Here is a 21,880-nt window from a genome sequence, read left to right on the forward strand (position 1 = left end):
TGCGCGGCGCGGCGCGGCTTCCGCCCCGCGCGGCCCCTCCTCCGCGACGCGCCGGGTGGTCACGTGACGGCCGCGCGCGTTCCCGGCCGCTGCGGGCTCCGAGGCCAGAGAGAAAAGACTGCGAGGTGGCCGCAGCTGTGGCCGGAGAGGTGGGAGTTGGAGCGAGGCCCTCTCGGGGGAGCAGGGTGAACGCCGGCCACTCTAGGATCCTCACTCGGGGAGAGGAGGCATAGCTCGCGGTGTCACCTCCAGCCGCAACGTACTCCGGGTCGGCCTTACGCTCGGGGCCTGAGAGTGGGCGGCGGCGGGGTCAGGGGCCGGTACGTAGATGGACGCCCTTGGGCTGGCGCGGCCCCGGCTGTCCGCGCAGTGGCGGGATGGGACAGCTCAGCCCTTTCCGCCACCCCCGCCTTGGCTGCTGGGGCAGGCAAGACGACCGTGATAGCCCCTGCGCTGCCCGAGGGCGCCGCAGCCCCTGCCCTGGGTGACGGCCGGAGCTGGTCTCGGTCCGGGTGCGAGGGGCGGAGCAGCGGCCATTACTGCGCAGCCTCTTCCGCCTGAGTCCGCTTCGCTGCCTCGGGTGGCAGGCGGGTCCCTCTCTTCCCCTCTGGGCCGTGGTTTCAGGCGTTTCCTCGGGGACCTTCTGGCCTCGAGGTGTAGGGGCGGCGATGGTTTTTCGGCGGTAGCCTGCTCCCTGTTTCCCGTGTGGGGTCAGACAGTTTGGGCCTTGGGTCAGATCGAAGCCAGGGCGTAGAGTCTGCATTTTTGGCTTTTCCCGGAGTGTCTCTGGCTGCTGCTTTCTTTTCTCTCTCTCTTCCTCCTCTTTTTCCTCCTGTTCAGTGTCTCGGTCTTGCCTAATACGAAGAGAGCAATCCCTGCACCTTGTCCTAGTGAAGCCCAGCGCTGCATATTCTTAGTTGTTTTTGACGGCTGTTGAAGCATCGGAACAATTAAGAGATCTCAGAATATTCCTTGAGCCTCCAAACCCTCTGCATCTTAGAAGCTGAGGCTGTTGCTTTGTTCTGATTGTTGGGTGGGGAGTTCTCTTCCTACCCTCCATCCCGTCTGAAGGAGTGTGGGTTTTCCATTGTTGTCGCTATTTATTTTGCGAAGGCTTCTAAAGAATGTAAAATTGTTTTAAGAGTGTGGAGACGGAACCGTCCTCTCCACAGGTAAAACCTGCAGGACTGTAAGTTTACACACACATCCTGGCAACTGGAATCTTTTCTCGTTAATCATTTTGGTATACGTTTTAATTTCTTTTCTCTAAGTGCCATTTTAGTGAGCACTTATTTCTCAAGTTTTGAACATTTTGTTTAATATTTTTGTAATATCGAAACAGTGTAGAACTGAGGAGAGAAGAAAGCCCAAAGATGATAGGGAACGCTTTGTTCTTTGTATGATTGACATTTCAGGTAGTGGGCACATCACCCCCACCCCGTGTGTGTACTTTTCAAATGGGATGTGCACGTATAATACTGGCATTCAATCCAGTATATAATTATAGAATTTGGAAGACTTAGGACATTTTAGTCAGTGAATCTATATTTAGACTTTTAAAAGACATGGCACGTAAGGACACATGGAGAAAATGTCCCACACAAATAACAGGATTTGTGATTTTGGCTTTGCTGTTTTATGACTAGCAAATATTGTTTGTATAGAGTGTCTGGGTGCTCTAAAAACACATGAAAATAGGTCAAGTAAATCTCGTTTTAAAGAGAAAACCGGAAGAGTGAACACCACTCTAAAAATAGATTTTGGATGTGTTTGTTTTGGTGCCTTGTATATCTTAAAGTGGAGGATGTTGTTCAGCCCAATCTTTCATGTAGAATTTATGTCTCAAATGGGCCAGTGTATCATGTGGGCAGAATGGAAATACATTAAATATTTTTTTCTTCGCTGGTTGTTCAGAACTTGGTAGAATTATAATTATCAGGAAAACTTTCTCCAAATAGCTGGTCTTTTAGACAAGAGAAGAAAAATGAAATAACTTTTTTTAAAAGGAGATGTCAACTTACAAAGTGTTTTGTTTCAGTCTTCACCAACTTAAATTGTCAGAGGAAAGGAACAGACTTTTTTTTTTTTTTTGAAGGATCCAAAACTATATTTTGAGTCAGAAGAAAAGGATATTAAATCTTTTGTTTTCACAATATCGATGTATTTAAAGAATATTATTTTATATGTTAGCCATATACTACCAGGAAACATCTAACAGCACTGACAGTTGGGAATTCGAATGCGTATTTTTCTCCCGTGTTAGTAATAGAAGGTACTGAGCCTTTTCCATTCTCTTGGTTGCCTTGTGCCTGAGGAATCTGAATTTGTGAAACAACATCTTTGTGGGTATAGAAACCAATTTAACACTTGGCTACAACCACCTGTGCTTACTTACCGACTATCTTTAGTTTTCATGGCGTATGACCTTTTGGGTTAATTCAAATCCAAAATGTTGTTAACTGACTGCTAATTAAAGCATTTAGTACTTAGAATTACAGAATTATAGAGTAGGATGAGATAACAAAAGACTGGGGGTTATTACTTGACCAAGGTCACACAGATAATTTGCCAAAGAGCTTTCTTATTTATGAAATGGTTGCTGGCTAAGAAACATCTGTGTGTGATATGATTAAAAGACAATATTCGTTCACTTTTACATCTCATGTTTTGAAATAAAATGCAAAGCTCACTTTTTTGTTGTTTTGAGAAAAATTAAAGGGTTTAATGCACTAGCATAAAGATTGTGAAGGCAGTAAGTAGACTGCCACATAGTAACGTCTTAAAGAGAAGTGATTCTTTAAAGTATCAGACCCCATTTAGTTCAAATGAGTTTTGTCTGAAGTTTCCAAGTATGACCTATGCTTTTTCTCAGCTAATTTTTAGCACGAGATGATGAGGGCTAAAAATGGAGCATTAGGGCATTTAGTTACATCTCTCAATTTGTGACTGGTTTATAAAAAAATACTAAGATGTGTCTGCTAACTCACACCTGATTTATCTACTCCTTTTATGTATATATAATTTTTTTTGAGTTGTGTACCAAAAGTTGGAACATTTCAAGCATTTTTTCTTTCTGTCACTGAGTGATTTCATGTAGAACATTTACTGTTTTGTGTATTTTGAATAAATGGCACAAATCTTATTAAACATTAGCTGTTAATTGGAAAAATACAGTAAGTCTTCAAATATTTATAATTGATATTTGTCTGTTTTTATATGTATTTATATTGATGTTATATGCTCATCTTTTTCTTTGATTAAAGATAATTGCTTGCTTGAATCTATTACCTGAAAAAAACTCTTGACTTTGATCTTGTGACTGGACTTGAAAAGTGGGAGTATGAGTATTTTGAGCTGTTACAAATTATAAATGGTACAATATTACTTCATTTTTAGTTGTATTTATTTATCACTTATTTGAATGGGTCAAGATTTAAATTCATTGATAATCCCTAAACCCCTTTGTATATTTTTAAGTTTTACCTGTCACTTTTTTTTTTTCTCCAGAATTGTTAGGGGCAAAGTATCTAATTTGGTTTTAGACTTTTTCTTTTTTTTATGTTACCTTCTTAATACATCATGATATTAAGTTTGGTGTAAAATTTACAGGTCATTCGTTCCAGTAGGAATTATGTATATTTGAGTTATGTTTGGCAAATTAATTCTGGCCTGTAGTTAAAATTATACTGTTCTGTTTTACATCCCCCTATTGGTTAAAATAAAAGCATCCCTTCTCCAACTTTAAAAAAATCTTTGGTTTCAAATAATGTGGGAGTTTTCTGAGGGCTTCTTCACATGACTGTTATAAGTATTACATGTATGCCCTATTTTGTGCCCAGTTGAAATTATAGTTGACCATTGAACGAAGGTTTGAACTGTGTAGTTCCACTTATACAATACTTTTTTTTTCTGCCCCTGCCACCCCTGAGAGAGCAAAACCAATGCTTCTTTCTCCTTCTTCTGAAAAGGATGAAGACCTTTATGATGATCCATTTCTACTTAGTGAATGTAAACATATTTTTCTTCCTTATGTTTTTTGTGTTTTTTTTTTTTTTTTTTGAGACGGAGTTTTGCTCTATCATTAGGCTGGAGTGCAGTGGTGCGATCTTGGCTCACTGCAACCTCCACCTCCCAGATTCAAGAGATTCTCCTGCCTCAGCCTCCCAATTAGCTGGGACTACAGGTGCGCGCCACCACACCCAGCTAATTTTTGTATTTTTAGTAGAGACGGGGTTTCACCATGCTGGCCAGGATGGTATTGGTCTCTTGACCTCATGATCTGCCTGCCTCAGCTTCCCAAAGTGCTGAGATTACAGGCGTGAGCCACTGCACCTGGCCTCATGATTTTTTAAATAACGTTTTCTTTTTTTTAGTTTACTGCAAGAAAACAATATATAATACAACATACAAAATATATATTAATCCACTGTTTGTTATCAGTAAAGCTTCCGGCCAATAGTAGGCTATTAGTAGTTAAGTTTTTGGAAACTCAAAAGTTTACATGGAATTTTGACTGTGCAGGGGGTAGACACTCTTAACTCCTCACATTGTTCAAGGGTCAACTGTATAAATTCTCAGAGTTAATAGGTGATGGGTCAGTTTGGCAGAATTGGGGCTACCTAAACCCATTAACTTTGATTATAACAGAATATACAGTTTTCTTTTTTATCTGTTTTCAGCAAAAGTCTAGGTAAATTAACGTTGAATTCACTGTCTGTATTAAATGATTCCTGTAGTGACTTGTCAGTTTTGTATTTAACAAGATTAATATGCAAGACATTCTAGACCAGCATTGCCCAGTAAAGTAGCCACTAGCTATATGGAGTTGAGCACTTGACATGTATCCAGTCTGAATTAAGTTGTGCTGTAAGTGTAAAATACACACTGGATTTCAAAGAGTATGCATACACTTACCCAAGAACATAAAATATTACATTAACAATTTATATAGAAACATATTGAAGCGGTAATGTAGAAACATTGGATTAAATAAAATCTATTATTGAAATTAATTTTACCTGTTTCTTTCTATTACTATTTTTGTACAAATGGGGGTCTCACCATCTTGCCCAGGCTGGTCTATAACTCCTAGGCTAAAGCCATCCTCCTGTGTCACTACCCACAAAGTACTGGGATTACAGATGTGAGGCACCATGCCCTGCCTCTTTTTATTATTAATGTGGCTAATAGAAAATTTGAAATTGCATATGTGGCTTGCATAATATGTCTATTAGATAATACGTGACTTTTTCTGTGAGAGACAATACATTGTAGAAAGACTTTTTTAAAGGTATATTTGAGTTGGAATAGCATCTCCCAGTATTGATGGCTTTGACTTTGGGTAAATCATTTAACTTCCTGAGCTTAGAGGCTTCCTCATTTGTGAAATAGGTATAGTCATATTTCACAGGGTGGTTTTGAGGATTCAGTGACATGGATTTGGTAGTGTTTCACTAATATGCGAATCACTTGGAGATCTGGTTCTGTAGGTCTAGGGTGGCACTTAGGATTTTCATTTGTGAAGAGCTCCCAGGTAGTGCTGATAGTACTAGTTGGGAATCCCAGTTTGTTTGTATAGCTAGGATCTAGAGCATTATATTAGTTTTAATTCATTTTCCTTCCCCAGCATTTATCCAGTTAGTCTGCACTTTGAAAAAATTATTCATGAGGATATAGAAATTGAAAAAGTCACCAAAGCATGCAAGATTTACTAAAATTATATGAACTGTGGACTTTTAGGGCTACTGTAGGATTCCTGTGTACATCTGTTAAGTTGTCTGCTTTTATCTGGAGTCACTTTTGTTGGTTGCGTAGTATTGCTGAATCTCAGCCAAGAAGAACCTGGTTATGTTGTTCTACACAAATGTATTTTTGAAAGATAATGCATAATTAGAGGTGAAATAAAAGAATGCTCAAAGACAGTAAGAGGGCAGTACAATTGACCCTTGAGCAACATGGGGTTAAGGGTGCCAGCCCCTTGCACAATCAAAAATCTGAGTATAAGTTTTGACTTCCCCAAAATTTAACTACTAAGAGCCTACTGTAAAGTCAGTTAACACGTTATGTTTGTTATATGCATTATATACTATATTCTTACAATAAGCTAGATAAAGGAAAATAAATTCCTAAGGAAGAAAAAATACATTTACAGTACTGCTTTTAGCGATACTGTGTTTATGTTACCTGTTTACAAGGTGTCTATCTGAAATGATGGGTAACTGCAGCTGCAGACCCATCCAGGGTGCGTACCAAGTAATTTAACTTCTTGTAATGGCATGACTTTTCTTGGCTTCTTGGGAGCACTTCTAGCATTACTAGTGGCACTTCACAGGGGTCCCATGATGTTATTCAAGGTTTATGGTATTATACTAAACATGATGTAAAATACACAAGAACAAGAGATTACGTTTTACTCCAATATATGCAGAGATGATTAGTGTCCACAGCATTTTAAGTGGAAATTCATAATAGCAACTGGAAATTATTACAGTATGTACTACAATTAATTTTATACAGCTATGATTCATACTGCATCTTTACATTTATTTAAATTTCTTGTACCACCTCAAGTGGCACCATATGTGTCTGTGTTTGCTAAGTTTTATAATTTCTCTATATTTTATAATACTAAATAATAAAACAGACTGTATATGTTTTATGCATTCATAATATACCTAATCTTTTCTTTTCTTTTTTTGATGTTTCAAGACTACATGATTCATCTGAAAGTTTTTTCAAATTGTCACCAATCTCCAAAAAAATTTCCAACATATTTATTGAAAAAACTGTATGTATATAAGTCAACTTGTTCATTTCCAACCGGTGTTGTTGAAAGGTCAGCTATATGAGGTTATCGTCAAAGATCTTTGAAGAAAGAAATCATCAATATTTTGAAAATTAGAGAAAGCCATTTCTAAGGGAATCCTAGAAATGACTTCAGGCCAGAATTAAAAAAAAAAAAAAAATTGAAGAAATAGGCTAAATAAATATGTCTTTGGCTGTGTTCTTTTGAAAATGGCATTAATGTAAAGAAAGATACTGGAATGTGAGTTATGGTCACTGATACATTCTTTTGTTTACTGCTAAACATAACTGGACTAGAGGAGTGTAATGAGGGCAAGGATGTTCTTTCTGTTGAAGGAGAAAGTTTATATTGATGGAAAGTCATTATTCATAGATACTTTGCTGTTATTTCAGTACTGTTAAGTAAATAGTTCTCTGCTCCTGGGTTTGTGTGTGTGTGTGTTTTCTTTATAAGGGGCTTTTTCAAATAATTTTGCTATTGATAAGTTACTTGAATTTAATCATTAGTCTTCAAATAAGGAAAGCAGAATGAGATAATGCATCTCCTTGAATTAATCAGAATTATTTTTTAGTACCTTTGTTCTAGTGGATATGTAGCAAAGCTTTTACTTTAATATTTGTGGCTATAGCTTTATTTCAGCCATGTGAAATAGTTTTATAGAAAAGATCACAGCTTATTTGGGTGTTCAAATATGAGTTCTTTAGAGGACTTTTTTGTACTTACTTTGAAGCTGCTTTGTTTCAGTTAACTTAGATTCCTTTAAGAATCAACTTTTTTTTCGGAGATAAAATACTTATGGATAAGACCTAAGTAAAGTAAGTGAATAGAGAGGAATAAATTAGATTGGTTAGAGATAATGTGTAAATGCATTCAGGAGATAAGGAAAATTAGAAACAAGGACATTTTTTGTGTATTTCATAGGAATAAAATGGTACCTTCTACACATCTCAATTATTAAAGTACAAATAGTGATTAAACAAAATTTTTAGAAGAAATGTTTTAATTGAATCTTCACACTAGAGGTTTTAACATTCAGTCAGTTAGGTTCTGAGAAGGATGGATTGGTACATCTTAAAAGACTTGTAAGATCACGAAGGATAGGCAGTGCTAGTGACCAGCAGCAACACTCAGCAGGACATTGTGGACCAAAAAACTTCAAGTTAGAATTGTGGGTAAAGGCTAGGCATGGTAACCCTCACCTGCAATCCCAACACTTTGGGAGGCTGTGGTAGGAGCATCACATGATGCCAGGAGTTTGAGTTTTAAGTTACCTGCAGTCATACCACTGGACTCCCGTCTGGTTAACAAACCCTCTCTCTTAAAACAAAAGAATTGTGGGTAAAGTAAGAGCAAATTGACTTTTGAGTGATGGTCCAAAAACCTTTGGGATGGGTAAAGGGTAGAATGTCTGTATGATTTTTCTGAACTGGAACACTTTTGTTGGGAGACCAAGGGCAAACTGGACAGATGCTGAGCTGACCTATGTGGTCATCTTAGTGAAGAATCATAAGCTTTATTGGGGAAAGAGCTTTGTGAAGCTGTTTTGGCTGTTCAGAAACACATCTTGGTTTATGCTTAGATTTTTATCTCCATTTTGGAGAATTCATTGCCAATGAACAATAGCTGGGTAAATGATTTGCTTGCCAAAAGATAAAGATAGGTTGAATTTTATATTTGTAAATGTAGGAACTCCTTTAAAGTTATGTAAAGAAAGGATTAGAACTTAGATATTTTTATGTAGCTTACAGATTTCCAGCTGGGTGCCTTGTTCACAATTAGAACTCAAGTGTTGTGTTATTTGAATAAATCTAATCCTTTGATATTCTGTTGCTCACAATAGTTACTTTTAGGAGTTGATTTTTCATTCATCCAAAAAATATCAGTTCAACAAAAATTGATTGACAGTTTACTAGCTACTTAAAGATATAAAAAGGTTCCTATCTTCAGGGGATTCTTGATTTCACAGAAGAGTCAAGAGTTCACAAATGAATGAAATTAGTGCATGTGATAAATTCAGTAATAGAAAAACATACAAAATATAGAGAACAGTTAACTTTCTGGAGGTAGAGAAAATGGTAGAGAGAACCATTTCTGTGTAGGATATTAAAGAACAAATAGGCATTCATAAGCTGTAAAAGGGAATAGATTGTACCAGGCAGGAGGAAATACAGAGCTACAATGGGAGGTTTGCAGGACTATGAGTAGTTTTATACAACTAGATTATTAATCTATGGGTGGTGGTTGAAGAAAAAAGACTAGAGACCAGTTATTTACAGTTTAGATCTTTAAAACCTTTTAATGTTGTCCTAAGGAGCTTTGTCTTTATTGTGTAGGCTGAGGAGCCAATATTGTGCTTCACATATGGAAGAAACCTGGTCCGTTTTGCCTTTTAAATATATCAATCAGTCCTAGCTACTTGGGAGGCTAAGATGGGAGGATCACTTGAGCCAAGCAGTTTGAGGTTGTAGTGAGCTATGATCATGCCACAGCATTCTAGCCTGGGAAACAGACTAGAGTGAGTGAGTGTGTGTGTGTGTGTATGTGTGTGTGTGTGTGAGAGAGAGAGAGAATCTCACTTAAAGGCTTAGTAAATGAATTTGAGGGTGATACTGACCTCAAGAAACAAGATAATCAGACTGAACAATAGTCCAGGTGAGAGTTATGTAGGTTTAAACTAGGGCACTAGCAATGGGTAGAGAGTACGGGATAGATTCCAAAGGGATTAGTAATAAAAGTTGACAGAATTTATGTTGTGGTTGGTTGGGGTGGGGAAGCAGGAGGCTGTGTGGTGAGAGAAAGGACTTTCTCTTTTTCTCCATGAACACAAAGTAGTTAAGGCATGAAACCTGGGATGTCATATTGTAAGAATTATCAGAAATGGGGGTTTGTAAAATGTGTGTATATGAGATAAAGATATGAGGGGGCCAAGGGTTCTGTTAAGAAAGAAGTAAAAAAGATTGGGTTCCAGAATGGGCAGGAAAGGAAATGAGATCAGGAAGTGGATAAAGGAAAGGAGAGGGTCAAGAGATTGTAGGTCCCCATGAAATTGAAGAGCAGGTGTGGGAATGAGTAGGCTGGAAGAACCAGAGCTTGTGATCTGAGAGTCGGATTAAGATTTCAGAGAGGCAGCAGTTTAGGTGACAACTAGTTTCAAATGTGATTATAATATTTGGTTGCCGGAGAGGAGATTAATTTCTTCGAATTTAGGATTTAAGGAACTGAAAATTGAGGACAGTGTTTCTCAGATTGTATTTGAAGGACTAAGGCATGAGTACCACCTGGGGTGAGATTCCTAGGTTTAAACCTATATCTACTGGCCTAGAATTTCTAAGGCAAGGGGCTGAGAATATGTATTTCTAACAAGCAATTTCAGTGATTCTGATGAACAGAAGTTGGGACAAGTTTAAGAACCTGTGCAATAGGTGTTGGATGGTTCATTTTCAAGGCTATTTAAATAGGCTTATAGTCATGCCAGGAGTTAGGATGAAGAGGATGATCAGTAAAAAGATGACGTTAATCCCTTACAGGTGGTGAGAGAGCAGTTTTAGGGGATTATGGGGTATGTTAAAGTCACTGTGATAGAGACTTGAAAGAAAAAGTAATGATGTTGGAGCAGTAAATTGTCTCCTCCTGTCCTATATATAGGGAGTGTATGAAAATGTGCAGTCTCTGTTTGGAGTAGGCTACAGCAAGGAAATGAACATAGCCTTCTTTGATGCCATTGAAGTTGTAGGCTCCTTGAAGGTGGTGAAAGAGTTGAGAGGAAAGAAAATAGTGGAGTCCATTTCATCTAAAGTCAGAGTAAAACAAAAAGGTTACTTAGAAACCTTGTTTAGTCAGTATATTAGGCAGTGTTCTCTAGAGGGACAGACTAATAGAATATATATATGAGTTTATTAAGTATTAACTTACACGATCACAAAGTCCCACAACAGGCTGTCTGCAAGGAGCAAGGAGAGCCAGTCCGAGTCCCAAAACTGAAGAACTTGGAGTCCGATGTTCGAGGGCAGGAAGCATCCAGTACAGGAGAAAGATGTAGGCTGGGAGGCTAGGCCCATCTCTCTTTTTCACATTTTTCTGCCCGCTTTTTATTTGCTAGCAGCTGATTAGATTGTGCCCACCACATTAAGGGTGAGTCTGCCTTTCCCAGCCCACTGACTCAAATGTTAATCTCTTGGCAACACCCTCACAGACACACCCAGGATCAATACTTTGTATCCTTCAATCCAATCAAGTTGACACTCAGTATTAATCATCACAGTCAGTTACTTTTGAAAGTTCTCTGATTTTAAAACAAATTGTTCTGTTAAACATTTGGTAGGATAAGTCAGCTTGTATTTAGAGAGGCCACATAATGGCATTAAGAATATGTTTCTTTAAACACTAGAATCTTAAGATACCGCAGGGAGGTAGATGCCCATAGTATGAGAGCCACATGGAACTAAAAGATTCAAGTCTCTTCTATCTTGTGTTTACTGTGAGATCTATCATTTCTTTAGTTATCATGTGTTCTTGATTGTTCTGTGTAATATGTGCGTCCTGTAGTGGACATGGTGAAGTGGAGATGGAAATACTAAATGAGAAGAAGGAAGATGAATGACTGAGATGGCACAGGTTTTTAAGAGTACAATTCCATGTAGTTAATTTCATTTACAGTGTTATGCAACCATCACCATTATAGATTTTCCACAACTTTTTTTTTAGCATTACAAACAGAAACTCTGTACCCATTAGGCAGTAACTCCCCACTTTCCTTCCCTCAGTCTCTGGTAACCTCTGATATCTTCTGCTTCTATGAATTTGCCTATTCTTGATAGTTCATGTAAGTGGAATCATACGATACTTTTCTGTATCTGGCTTATTAGTATGTTTTCAAGGTTCATCTATATTGTAGCACATACTTCTTTTTATTACTGAATAATGTACTGTTGTATTTATAGACCACATTTTGTTTATCCATTCATCTGTTGGTAGATACTTGAATTGTGTCCACCTTTTGCCTAATATTTCCGCAGTGAATATTGGCGTACAAGTATCTGAGAACCTCTCAATTCTATGGCTATATCCCTGGGAATGGCATTGCTGGGTTATATTGGTAATTACGTTTAGCTTTTTGAGGAAGGAACAAATTATTATTCACAGCAGCTACACCCTTTTACCTTCCTACCAGCAGTTTTCAAAGGTCCTATTTTTCTACATCCCCACCAACACTTATTATTTTCCCTTTTAAAAAGTTGTAGCATCCTTATAGATGTATCATTGTGGTTTTGATTTACATTTCCCTAATTACTAATGATGTTAAGGATCTTTTTGTGTGTTTACTGGCCATTTGTATATCTTCTTTAAGTTCTTTGCTTAATTTTTTGCTCACTTTTTAATTGGTTTGTCTTTGTTGAGCTGTACTTCTTTACATATTCTGGATATTAAACCTTTATCAGATACGTGATTTGCCAAGATATTCTCCCGTTCTGCAGTTTGTCTTTTTATTTTCTTAACAGTGTCTTTTGATGCACAAAAATTTTAAACTTATATAAAGCCCAATTTATTTCCTATGTTTCTCATGCTTTTGATGTCATATCTAGGAATCCATTGCAAATCTAAGGCCATGAAGATTTGCTCCTGTGTTTTAAGAGTTTTATGGTTTTTTTCTCATATTTAGGTTATTGATTCATTCTGAGTTAACTTTTATATATAGTGTAAGGTAGAGGTCTAGCTTAATTATTTTACATGTGGAAATCCAATTGTCCCAGCAACATTAGTTAGAGGCTCCTCTTTTCCTCCATTGAGTAGACTTGACACCCTTTTGGAAAATCAGTTGGCTATTGATGTATGAGTTTATTTCTGGACTCTCAATTCTATATCATTGGTGTATTTATCTATCCTATGCCAGCACCAAACTGTCTTGTTACCTTAGCTTTGTAGTAAGTTTTGACATTGGATTTTTCAAGATTGTTTGGGTTACTTAGGGTCCTTTGCAATTCCATATGAATTTGAGGATTGCTTTTCCATTTCTGCAAAAAAGGTCGCTGGAATTGTGATAGGAATTACGTTGAATCTGTAGATCACTTTGGGTATTATTGTCATTTTAAGTTAAGTCTTCCAATCCATACATCACTTGTCTATTTACTTAGCTCTTCTTTAATTTCTTTCAGTGATGCTTTATAGTTTTCTGTGTACAAGTCTTTCACTTCCTGGGTTAAGTTGATTCCTGGCTATTTTATTCCCTTAGTTACTATTATGAATGAACTGTTTTCTTGATTTCTTTTTTGGATTGTTGTCTGCTGGTGTATCAAAACACACTGATTTTTTTGTGTGTCAAACTTGTAACCTGCAGCTTTGCTGAATTTGTTTATTAGCTTTCTTGGGGATTCTATGAGATCTTCCATCTAGAGAGAATAGATACAGTTTTGCTTCCTCCTTACCCATCTGTATGCCTTTATCTCTTTTCCCTAATTTGCTCTGCTAGAACTTACAGTCATGTTGAATAGCAGTGGTAAAAGCATGCATCTTGTCTTTAATTTTTCCCACTTTTAAGATAAAGTTTGCCACTGAATTTTGTGAAAGGATTATAAATAATTAACTGATTCTCTTGATCTTAATTACTCTTTTTTCTTTTGCAGCACAAAGAATGAACCAGCAGTGGAAGAGAAAATACTGTAAGCTGGCTGACTGCTGGTGAAGAAAATGCTTTATTTTTATGGCAGGCATCTGTGGGATCTGTAATAGAAATGTAAGTGTAGCATCATGGTTTTTTCAGTGCTGCAGTAAATTAAATGGATTGGTTTAAAGCATAGTAAATTGAGTATCTGTCATATTTAGTTTTAATTATTTTAAACGAGCATTTTCTTTTGACTTATAGGTGCTTTATTAACAATTTATTTACATTAAATTATCGTTAATGTAGATTTCCAAGTCTCCTCAGAGAGAAAAATCTCTATAAGAAAAACTGAAGACACAGGAGTTTGCTCAAAGAATGCTAAAATACTGCAGAGATCTCCAGGTCCTCTGGGTTCTACCTTCTTTTTACATAATAATTTTCTTAAATAACTAAGCTAGGCAAGTAGTACTAGCTTTTATAAATAAGACAGACTACTAGGTTATAAAAACTCTAGTTACTAAAAACTTGTTTCACTAAATTAAAGGAATTTCTACATAATTGATTTTTTTAATGTAATACATCATTGCTTTTTATTCAGATCACATCACTCTGATCCCCAGTTTTACTAGTTGTGCTTTCATCATTTATCTTTGCATGATATGCTTTAAAGTGTTGCACACTACCTTGGATTTGTCCATGTTTAACTTCACTGTATTGATGAAACATTTTTCACTATGAATATATTTCTGTTTTCTAAAGTAATATAAGCCCTATGCAACTGGATGTCATTCATGAAAAATGCAGTGAATATTTTATTGACTTTTAATTACAGTGTTTTTCTTATTAGACCAAGAGTGACCTTGGTAGATGCTATTTCACATTTTCCCAGTTTGACATAAAACTCTTACTTTCTACTCTTCCAGTATGATACTGGTTACATGTAATGATACGTATTAACAATAATTAATTTATTATTAAAAGTATGACCATATTATTTTTATCCAGTATTGAAAATTTGATAATTGAAAAATGATACTAATAAGCATTTGTCTTTAAAAATATATATTTTATTTAATCCTGTCCATTTATCTATCTGTATACATTTTTTAAAATCTTAATAGGTCAGATAGTCTAGGTGCTGGTCATCAAGGAACTTACTATGATCCAGTAAATGAGACATGCATGTAATTAACAAACAGTGGAATAGATGCCATATTAAGGTAACAATAAAATGCTATTGAAACTGAACAGAGGAAGAGATTAATTTCATCTGAAGGGTTCAGAGTGAACAGAGTAAGCTTCACCTTGCCTTTAAAGAATGAGTAGAATTTTAACAGTCAGAGAAAATCAGGAAATATTCTTCAAGCCAAGGGAATGAGGAGGGAAACAGCTGCCTAATCATCAGCACATTTTAGAGGAGTCAGGGAACAGTAATATGTGGGAAGGCAGGGTAGGAGAAAGAGACTTCAAAATAAGTGCAGGGAATGAACACTTATTTAGTACTTACTGTATTACCAGATTTTACATTTATTTAACATACAATCAGTCTTAATTGATTTTGATACTTAGGGACAGAGTATATTGATCAGTCTTGGAGGAGTTAGGGGACAGTAGTAACTAGATGCTGAGGGGTTAGCTTGGTAAACAAGTAGCAATACCCCATATTGAGCCAGGAGGAATAATGGTAAGACAGAGTAAAGGTAAAGATATTTTCAGGATTTATTTTTGAGTTACCTAATTTCTCAGTGATACAGGTGTTAGTATATTGATAAACTAGGAGGGAGAAGTTTTATGACAGTCTCTGGGGAATAGGGAAAGAAAGATGTCTTGGCCAAGTAAAAGTTTACTGGGATTGATGGTGTTTAGGAAATCAAAATAGCTATTAAGTGTGTGGGGTTCACAACTTTTGCACCACACAAAAGTGAATTGTATGGTGAAATTTTTGTCACTTAGAGTAACTTGCTTATTCTTTTTTGCGAATGTCTCCCTTGTTGGCTTTTGTGGTGGTGGTCTATCTTTATTTCCTGTCCTTCTCTGACCATTCCTTACACCCCTTCCTGGCTATTTTACCTCACAGATATTGGAGTAATTCAAGATTCTGTGGTTGGCCCTTTTGACTGCTCTCTCTACAGGTTTAATTTGGCCATTTACTCATTTTCATGGCTCCAAGGACCATGTATGTGTTGGTGAGTCACCAGACTTTTTTCAGCTCAGATTTATTCTTGGAGTATCAAACTAGTAAATTCAGCTGTCATCTACCTATCTCCACCTGGAGACCTTAATAAAATCATTATGTCTGAGACAGAACTCTCCTCAGATTCTGAATTTTGGTGAATGTGTCACCATCCATCAGTAACCAAATGCTTTCATTTCTTTTTCCTTAGCATTCTTATATTCTGTTGTTGGAAACTTACATCAGCACCCTCCCTCTAATTATCTTATACTTGCATTACTACCTGGATATTCTAGTTTCCCTTTCACCATACCTCCTCCTGCATTACCAAACTTTCCTCCAACCTGCTGTTCAAATGGTCTGGAAGCTACTAAACTGGCTGTTATTTCCTGACGTAAAACCTTTCAGTGAACTCCTCTTGTCTCATTAGTGGTTCATATGTGGACCAGCTTCATAGAAATCCTTAAGCCCCTTGAAATTATGTGTAGGATTGTTCCCTTTTTGTGTGTCTGTAATTGGATTCTGAATTCAGACTTTAAAAATCTGATTTTTAATATTTGGAGTTTTTATTGCTGGCCAACAATTTCTTGAATACTACATATACTAAAGATCTTTTTTGCTTATAATAATTTTGCCTTTCATTTGACTAGTTATCCAAGAAGTTTCAAGGAAATCTGAGTTCTTGGAGATTTCCACTAACTCTACCCATACCCTTCTATATTTTGTCTTCTTGAGAAGAAGACTTAGTATTAATAGACTCTTATTAGTCTGGCAGAAATATTTCACATGGTTTATCTATTGGAAGAAGGGGATTTATACTTAAAAGTTGGAATATCACATGAAGAATTCAGTAAAAACGTCTTTGAAAATAAGTGATGTATTATACTTATTAATAGAATTGGACTGACGTCACTCCAAATTTCTGTGTATTAAATTCTTAGTTTAGTAAACTGGAAATAAATTCCCTTTTTCAAAATGATTCAAAATTAGAATTTTCTGAGACATTTATGAGATAGGGAATACCTCTTTTGATTAGCATTAATACTTGCTCTACACAAAGAGAGGGGAAGAGCTTTCTTATTTACATATTGGTATGGTCATCTGCATACGTTTGGTCTCCCACCTATTTTAAGATCATTGAAACTGTGCAAAACAGAGACTGTGTAGGGTAGATTAAAATGGTTTTTTAAAAAGCCTTTGAAGTATGTCTTATAGGTAAACTAGCAGTTTGGGATTACTTTGTGTTTATCTTATTACACATTTTATCTGTATCTTACTTATTGCATGTGCCTCATTCAGAATTAAATAAGAAATATTACTAAGTTTTTCTGCCCATTTGTTAGTTGGTGATAGACTAACAGTATACTTGATGGGCTAAACAGAATCAGAATTTATAAATTGCTATGGCAAATTGATAGTTAAGAGTGCTGCAGATGAAATAATGACCATTTAGCTGTCTGGTGTCCACTGTTTTCACATTAACTTTGTCCAACTTTACTTCATTCTGATGATGGAACCAAAATACGTGCACAAACAGAATTGTTTTGCCTTTCCAATTATGTTGTTGTTATAATTCATGCCTCCTCCTGGGATGATTGTAATTGCTTTCTTAGTTTTGAAAATTACGTGTTTCGGTTTATTCATAAATGCAAGAGTAAGAATCATGCAAAATATTGATCATATTAAGTAGGGTGGAGGATAATGTTTTTAGGTTGAAAACTTTTTTTTTCTGTAGATAAACAAGCTATATATGATGGAAAACTGACTACTTGGGCCAATTTTACTTAAAGCAAATACAATAGGTTTGGAATTATGTATTTAAAAGCATGGCATTGGTCCACGTGACATGTTGGATATCTTGTTTACATTTTACCAGACTCTATTTTTATTTTTTAAATTTATGAGCCTGTCCTTTGTTCATAAGGTACTTAGATGGTTTATGCTATTGTTTTTCCAAAGTAATGATGGTCATCAGCCCATTTTTCTATTTAGTCTCATGAATAGAATCATGAGTAGAATCTTTCTTAAATTATTACTTGTAAATGGATCATTTTCTTGTTTTCTTTTTCTTAATTTGAGCTTTAAATAAATATGGAACTTGGAACAAAAAGATTTTCAGGAATTTTATGGAAACTAACTTTTTTGACCTAAATTGAAAGGGATGAAAGTTTCTGAAAACCTAACAAAATGTGTGCACAGCCAATTCTTTTAGGGGAGGAAATAGGCAGGGAATGTTAATTGGCTATTTTAAAAACATATGCCTTCTTTTGTAACTTGTTGTTTCAGGTTACAAGATCTTTGAAGGCAAGTGTTTATCTCAAAATATTTGAAAGCTTTTATAGTGCTTAACATATTAAGACGTCCTATTAGGGTTTACTTAGAACAAGCTTATCCAACTTGTGGGCCACATGCGGCCCAGGATGGCTTTGAATGCAGCCTAACACAAATTCATAAGCTTTCTGAAAACATTATGTGATTTTTTTTTTTTTTTTTTTTTTAGCTTATCAGCTATCATTAGTGTTAATGCACTTTATGTGTGGCCCAAGACAATTCTTTTTCTTCCAGCGTGGCCCAGGGAAACCAAAAGATTAGACACCCCTGACTTAGAACTTTCCATAGGTTAGGAAAAAGTGGTAGTTTCTTGATGTCTATCACCTAGAATTTCTGGTAAAGGAATTGATTGGAAATGTTATTAAAAGTTGAAAATAATTTGGAAATTAAACATTTTAGTGATCAGTTCTTCCATTGAGACTGTGTTGCTTCCTTTACTAGATATGTGCCATCTTTTTAAAAACTTAATGTGTTGCCTCCTTTACTAGAAAATTGCCATCTTTTTGAGTCTTGTCTATTGAGGAACCAAGAACACAGAAGAGACAGTAAAAAGAAAAAAAAAAGGATTGTTTTAAGATTGAATGTGCTGTGATGATAGCCTAGGATTATTGTTTTTCAATTTTTGATAAGTGTAAGCATTCTTGTTGACTATATCTTTTATAACTACTGACCCATTTAGAATGGCAGAATTAGCTGGCACAGAGATTGTCATTCATTTTAAGCTTCCAATCTCTGACATCTTCAGCTTCATTTCTCAGTCTTTTTTACTTATCAGTGGTTTACTCCCTCTTTTATTTTCTCCCCTTTTAGATGTTTTTTGTTTGTTGGTTTGTTTTTACCATGGGGAAAGAAATTAGATGTTTCCTTGGCAGGGCACAATAACACAATAAGGCTTTCATGACTTAGCTTTTGATTACCTTTACACCTTCATCTCCTGCTCTTCCATTGCTTGTATGACTATTTGACTCAGTGTCTTGCATATGCTTTTGCCTGGAATCTGCTCCACTGCCCAGCCCCTCTGAATGAACACTAAACTTTCTAACCTATGTCCATCCTCTCATCTCTCTCACTGTTATTTTAGTAAGTATGTTAACACATTTTGATTACGCAGGAATCAGGCCATATTGTAATTATCTGCATGTATGGTTCCTTATTTAACAGAGTAGTTGTGTGTCTTATTTATCTTTAGACCCATCAGTACTTAGTATTGTATCTGGAACATGGCAGGTGTTTAGTAAATGTTTATCTGAATCAATAAGGCAGAAATTATAAATTTTATGTCAGTGTTTAAGCTGGATACATCCAATTTGACAAGTCTTTTTTCTTCCTCCTCTTTAAGGGATCTTCAATATTCATGTTATTTTCTCCCTTGGTCTTATATGATTGTTACCTTTACGAAGCTTTAGTGATTACAAAGCCCTTTTTTTTTGTCTATTTTTACCTGAGCTTTGTAAACTCTGATTTGCAGGTAAGGAAATTTAGACTAACGGTTTAACTGAGTGCCTAAGAGCACATAATTAATAAAGGACTCTAAAACTCAGATTTTTAGATTTCTTGTCTAGCATTCATTTCACTGTATAATAGCTGCCATGATTCAAGGTATCCTTTTCCCTTCACTGGATGCAGCTTTTCATTACATAGTTCTTCAGTGTGTTTCTCCAGGGCTGATCTGTAAGTGCACTGATGGAATTTTTATACATTCCCAAGGTATGTACAAGTAAATGCTTACAAAAAGTTTTCATCAGTTGGAGAGTTTTTCCTCTACTTTCATCTTCATATCCCCGTTGTCTGGTATGTGGCTTGCATATAATGCACATCATAGGTGGTTAGTGTTTTCATAATTGTTAAATTAAGATATCGCAAGAATTAAAACATGACTTTAATATTGTGTATTTTTTCTTAGGATGGCTGGCTGTGGTGAAATTGATCATTCAATAAACATGCTTCCTACAAACAGGAAAGCGAACGAGTCCTGTTCTAATACCGCACCTTCTTTAACCGTTCCTGAATGTGCCATTTGTCTGCAAACATGTGTTCATCCAGTCAGTCTGCCCTGTAAGCACGTTTTCTGCTATCTATGTGTAAAAGGAGCTTCATGGCTTGGAAAGCGATGTGCTCTTTGTCGACAAGAAATTCCCGAGGATTTCCTTGACAAGCCAACCTTGTTGTCACCAGAAGAACTCAAGGCAGCAAGTAGAGGAAATGGTGAATATGCATGGTATTATGAAGGAAGAAATGGGTGGTGGCAGTACGATGAGCGCACTAGTAGAGAGCTGGAAGATGCTTTTTCCAAAGGTAAAAAGAACACTGAAATGTTAATTGCTGGCTTTCTGTATGTTGCTGATCTTGAAAACATGGTTCAATATAGGAGAAATGAACATGGACGTCGCAGGAAGATTAAGCGAGATATAATAGATATACCAAAGAAGGGAGTAGCTGGACTTAGGCTAGACTGTGATGCTAATACCGTAAACCTAGCAAGAGAGAGCTCTGCTGATGGAGCGGACAGTGTATCAGTACAGAGTGGAGCTTCTGTTCAGCCCCTAGTGTCTTCTGTAAGGCCCCTAACATCAGTAGATGGTCAGTTAACAAGCCCTGCAACACCATCCCCTGATGCAAGCACTTCTCTGGAAGACTCTTTTGCTCATTTACAACTCAGTGGAGACAACACAGCTGAAAGGAGTCATAGGGGAGAAGGAGAAGAAGATCACGAATCACCATCTTCAGGCAGGGTACCAGCACCAGACACCTCCATTGAAGAAACTGAATCAGATGCCAGTAGTGATAATGAGGATGTATCTGCAGTTGTTGCACAGCACTCCTTGACCCAACAGAGACTTTTGGTTTCTAATGCAAACCAGACAGTACCCGATCAATCAGATCGATCGGGAATTGATCGATCAGTAGCAGGGGGTGGAACAGTGAGTGTCAGTGTCAGATCTAGAAGGCCTGATGGACAGTGCACAGTAACTGAAGTTTAAATAAAAATGTCTTCCGCTCCATGCTCAAGGTTGAAAGGGTTACCTGTAAATTTCTGCCCACATAACATTATACTCATCCCTAGTAGTGCATTTTGGGAGTTGGGGTGGGAAGGGGTATGGGAAAGATAGACTCATAATTAAAATGTCTAACATGTCTCTGTTGAGAAATTTATTTAATGTAAGGAACTTGGGTGTTAATAGTTGAGAGCTGTTTAGTAATAACCCAGTTTTCTTGAGGTCTGTTTACTTTATAGTTTTTAAAAACTTCTGTAGTTCTTTTGGCCAGTGTGTTTGTATTATCTGTGCATTAATGGTCCTCATCTGACTCCTGCATTGTGTCTTATTTTTCTGCATGGATTGGCATTAAGACCATTACTAAAATTTGGCACCTGTGAGATGTTTGATATTATGAGCAGGAAACATAATTTAATGTATGAATAGATGTGAATTTGGGATTTCAAAATAGATGAATAACAATTTTATAGTAAAGTTATTGAAATGGAAAAGAAAACAGCCAGTAACTTATGTTTCAGAATGTTTGTAACACACTTCATGGCGTTCCCATAGGCTTTGCTGTCTAGTCTTATAGTTTGGGGTTTTTTGGTCTGCATTTTTTTTGATTACAAAATTTATAATTTAATAAATACTAGAGTTTATCAAAAACAATTTGTCTCTTGTTTGAGTGTGGAAAGGGTGTGGAAACATTTTGACATTTGTGACCAAAGGTCACTTAAAAAGTGGTGGTTTTAATTGGTTGTTTTTAGCTTAATCACCTGCTCAGAAAAGTTTGATTTTTTTCTTAGAGATTATTTAAACAGAATCTATAGGCAGTGTGTATATAATAAATATGTATGGAAATAAAACTAAAGCCTGTGAGACTTAAATTCCTCAAATAGCATATACCATTAATATTTTATATTTTCCTTACCGTATTCATTAGTAGTCTAACACTGGATTAAATGGCAGACTTAACAGTGTTAGCAGACGTGAAT

The 21,880-nt window shown here is 36.4% G+C and overlaps 1 protein-coding gene across 5 annotated transcripts; it reads left to right on the forward strand.

Annotated features, from left to right (window-relative positions):
* The first annotated feature begins 18 nt into the window (after positions 1–18).
* Positions 19–21,751, forward strand: RNF146 (ring finger protein 146). 5 transcript variants are annotated; one of them, XM_032158570.2, is made up of 3 exons: positions 19–149; positions 13,426–13,535; positions 19,811–21,751. In XM_032158570.2, coding segments are annotated over exons 2-3 (1,080 nt in total). In that variant the 5' UTR covers positions 19–149; positions 13,426–13,533; the 3' UTR covers positions 20,889–21,751. The 5 variants fall into 5 exon arrangements, with proteins under 5 accessions (XP_032014461.1, XP_032014456.1, XP_032014470.1 ...); XM_032158565.2 differs by having other exon boundaries at positions 71–320; XM_032158579.2 differs by having other exon boundaries at positions 71–268.
* Positions 21,752–21,880: the final 129 nt, after the last annotated feature.

Source organism: Hylobates moloch, unplaced genomic scaffold (genome assembly GCF_009828535.3).
Source record: "Hylobates moloch isolate HMO894 unplaced genomic scaffold, HMol_V3 SCAFFOLD_2, whole genome shotgun sequence".
Classification (NCBI taxonomy): domain Eukaryota; kingdom Metazoa; phylum Chordata; class Mammalia; order Primates; family Hylobatidae; genus Hylobates; species Hylobates moloch.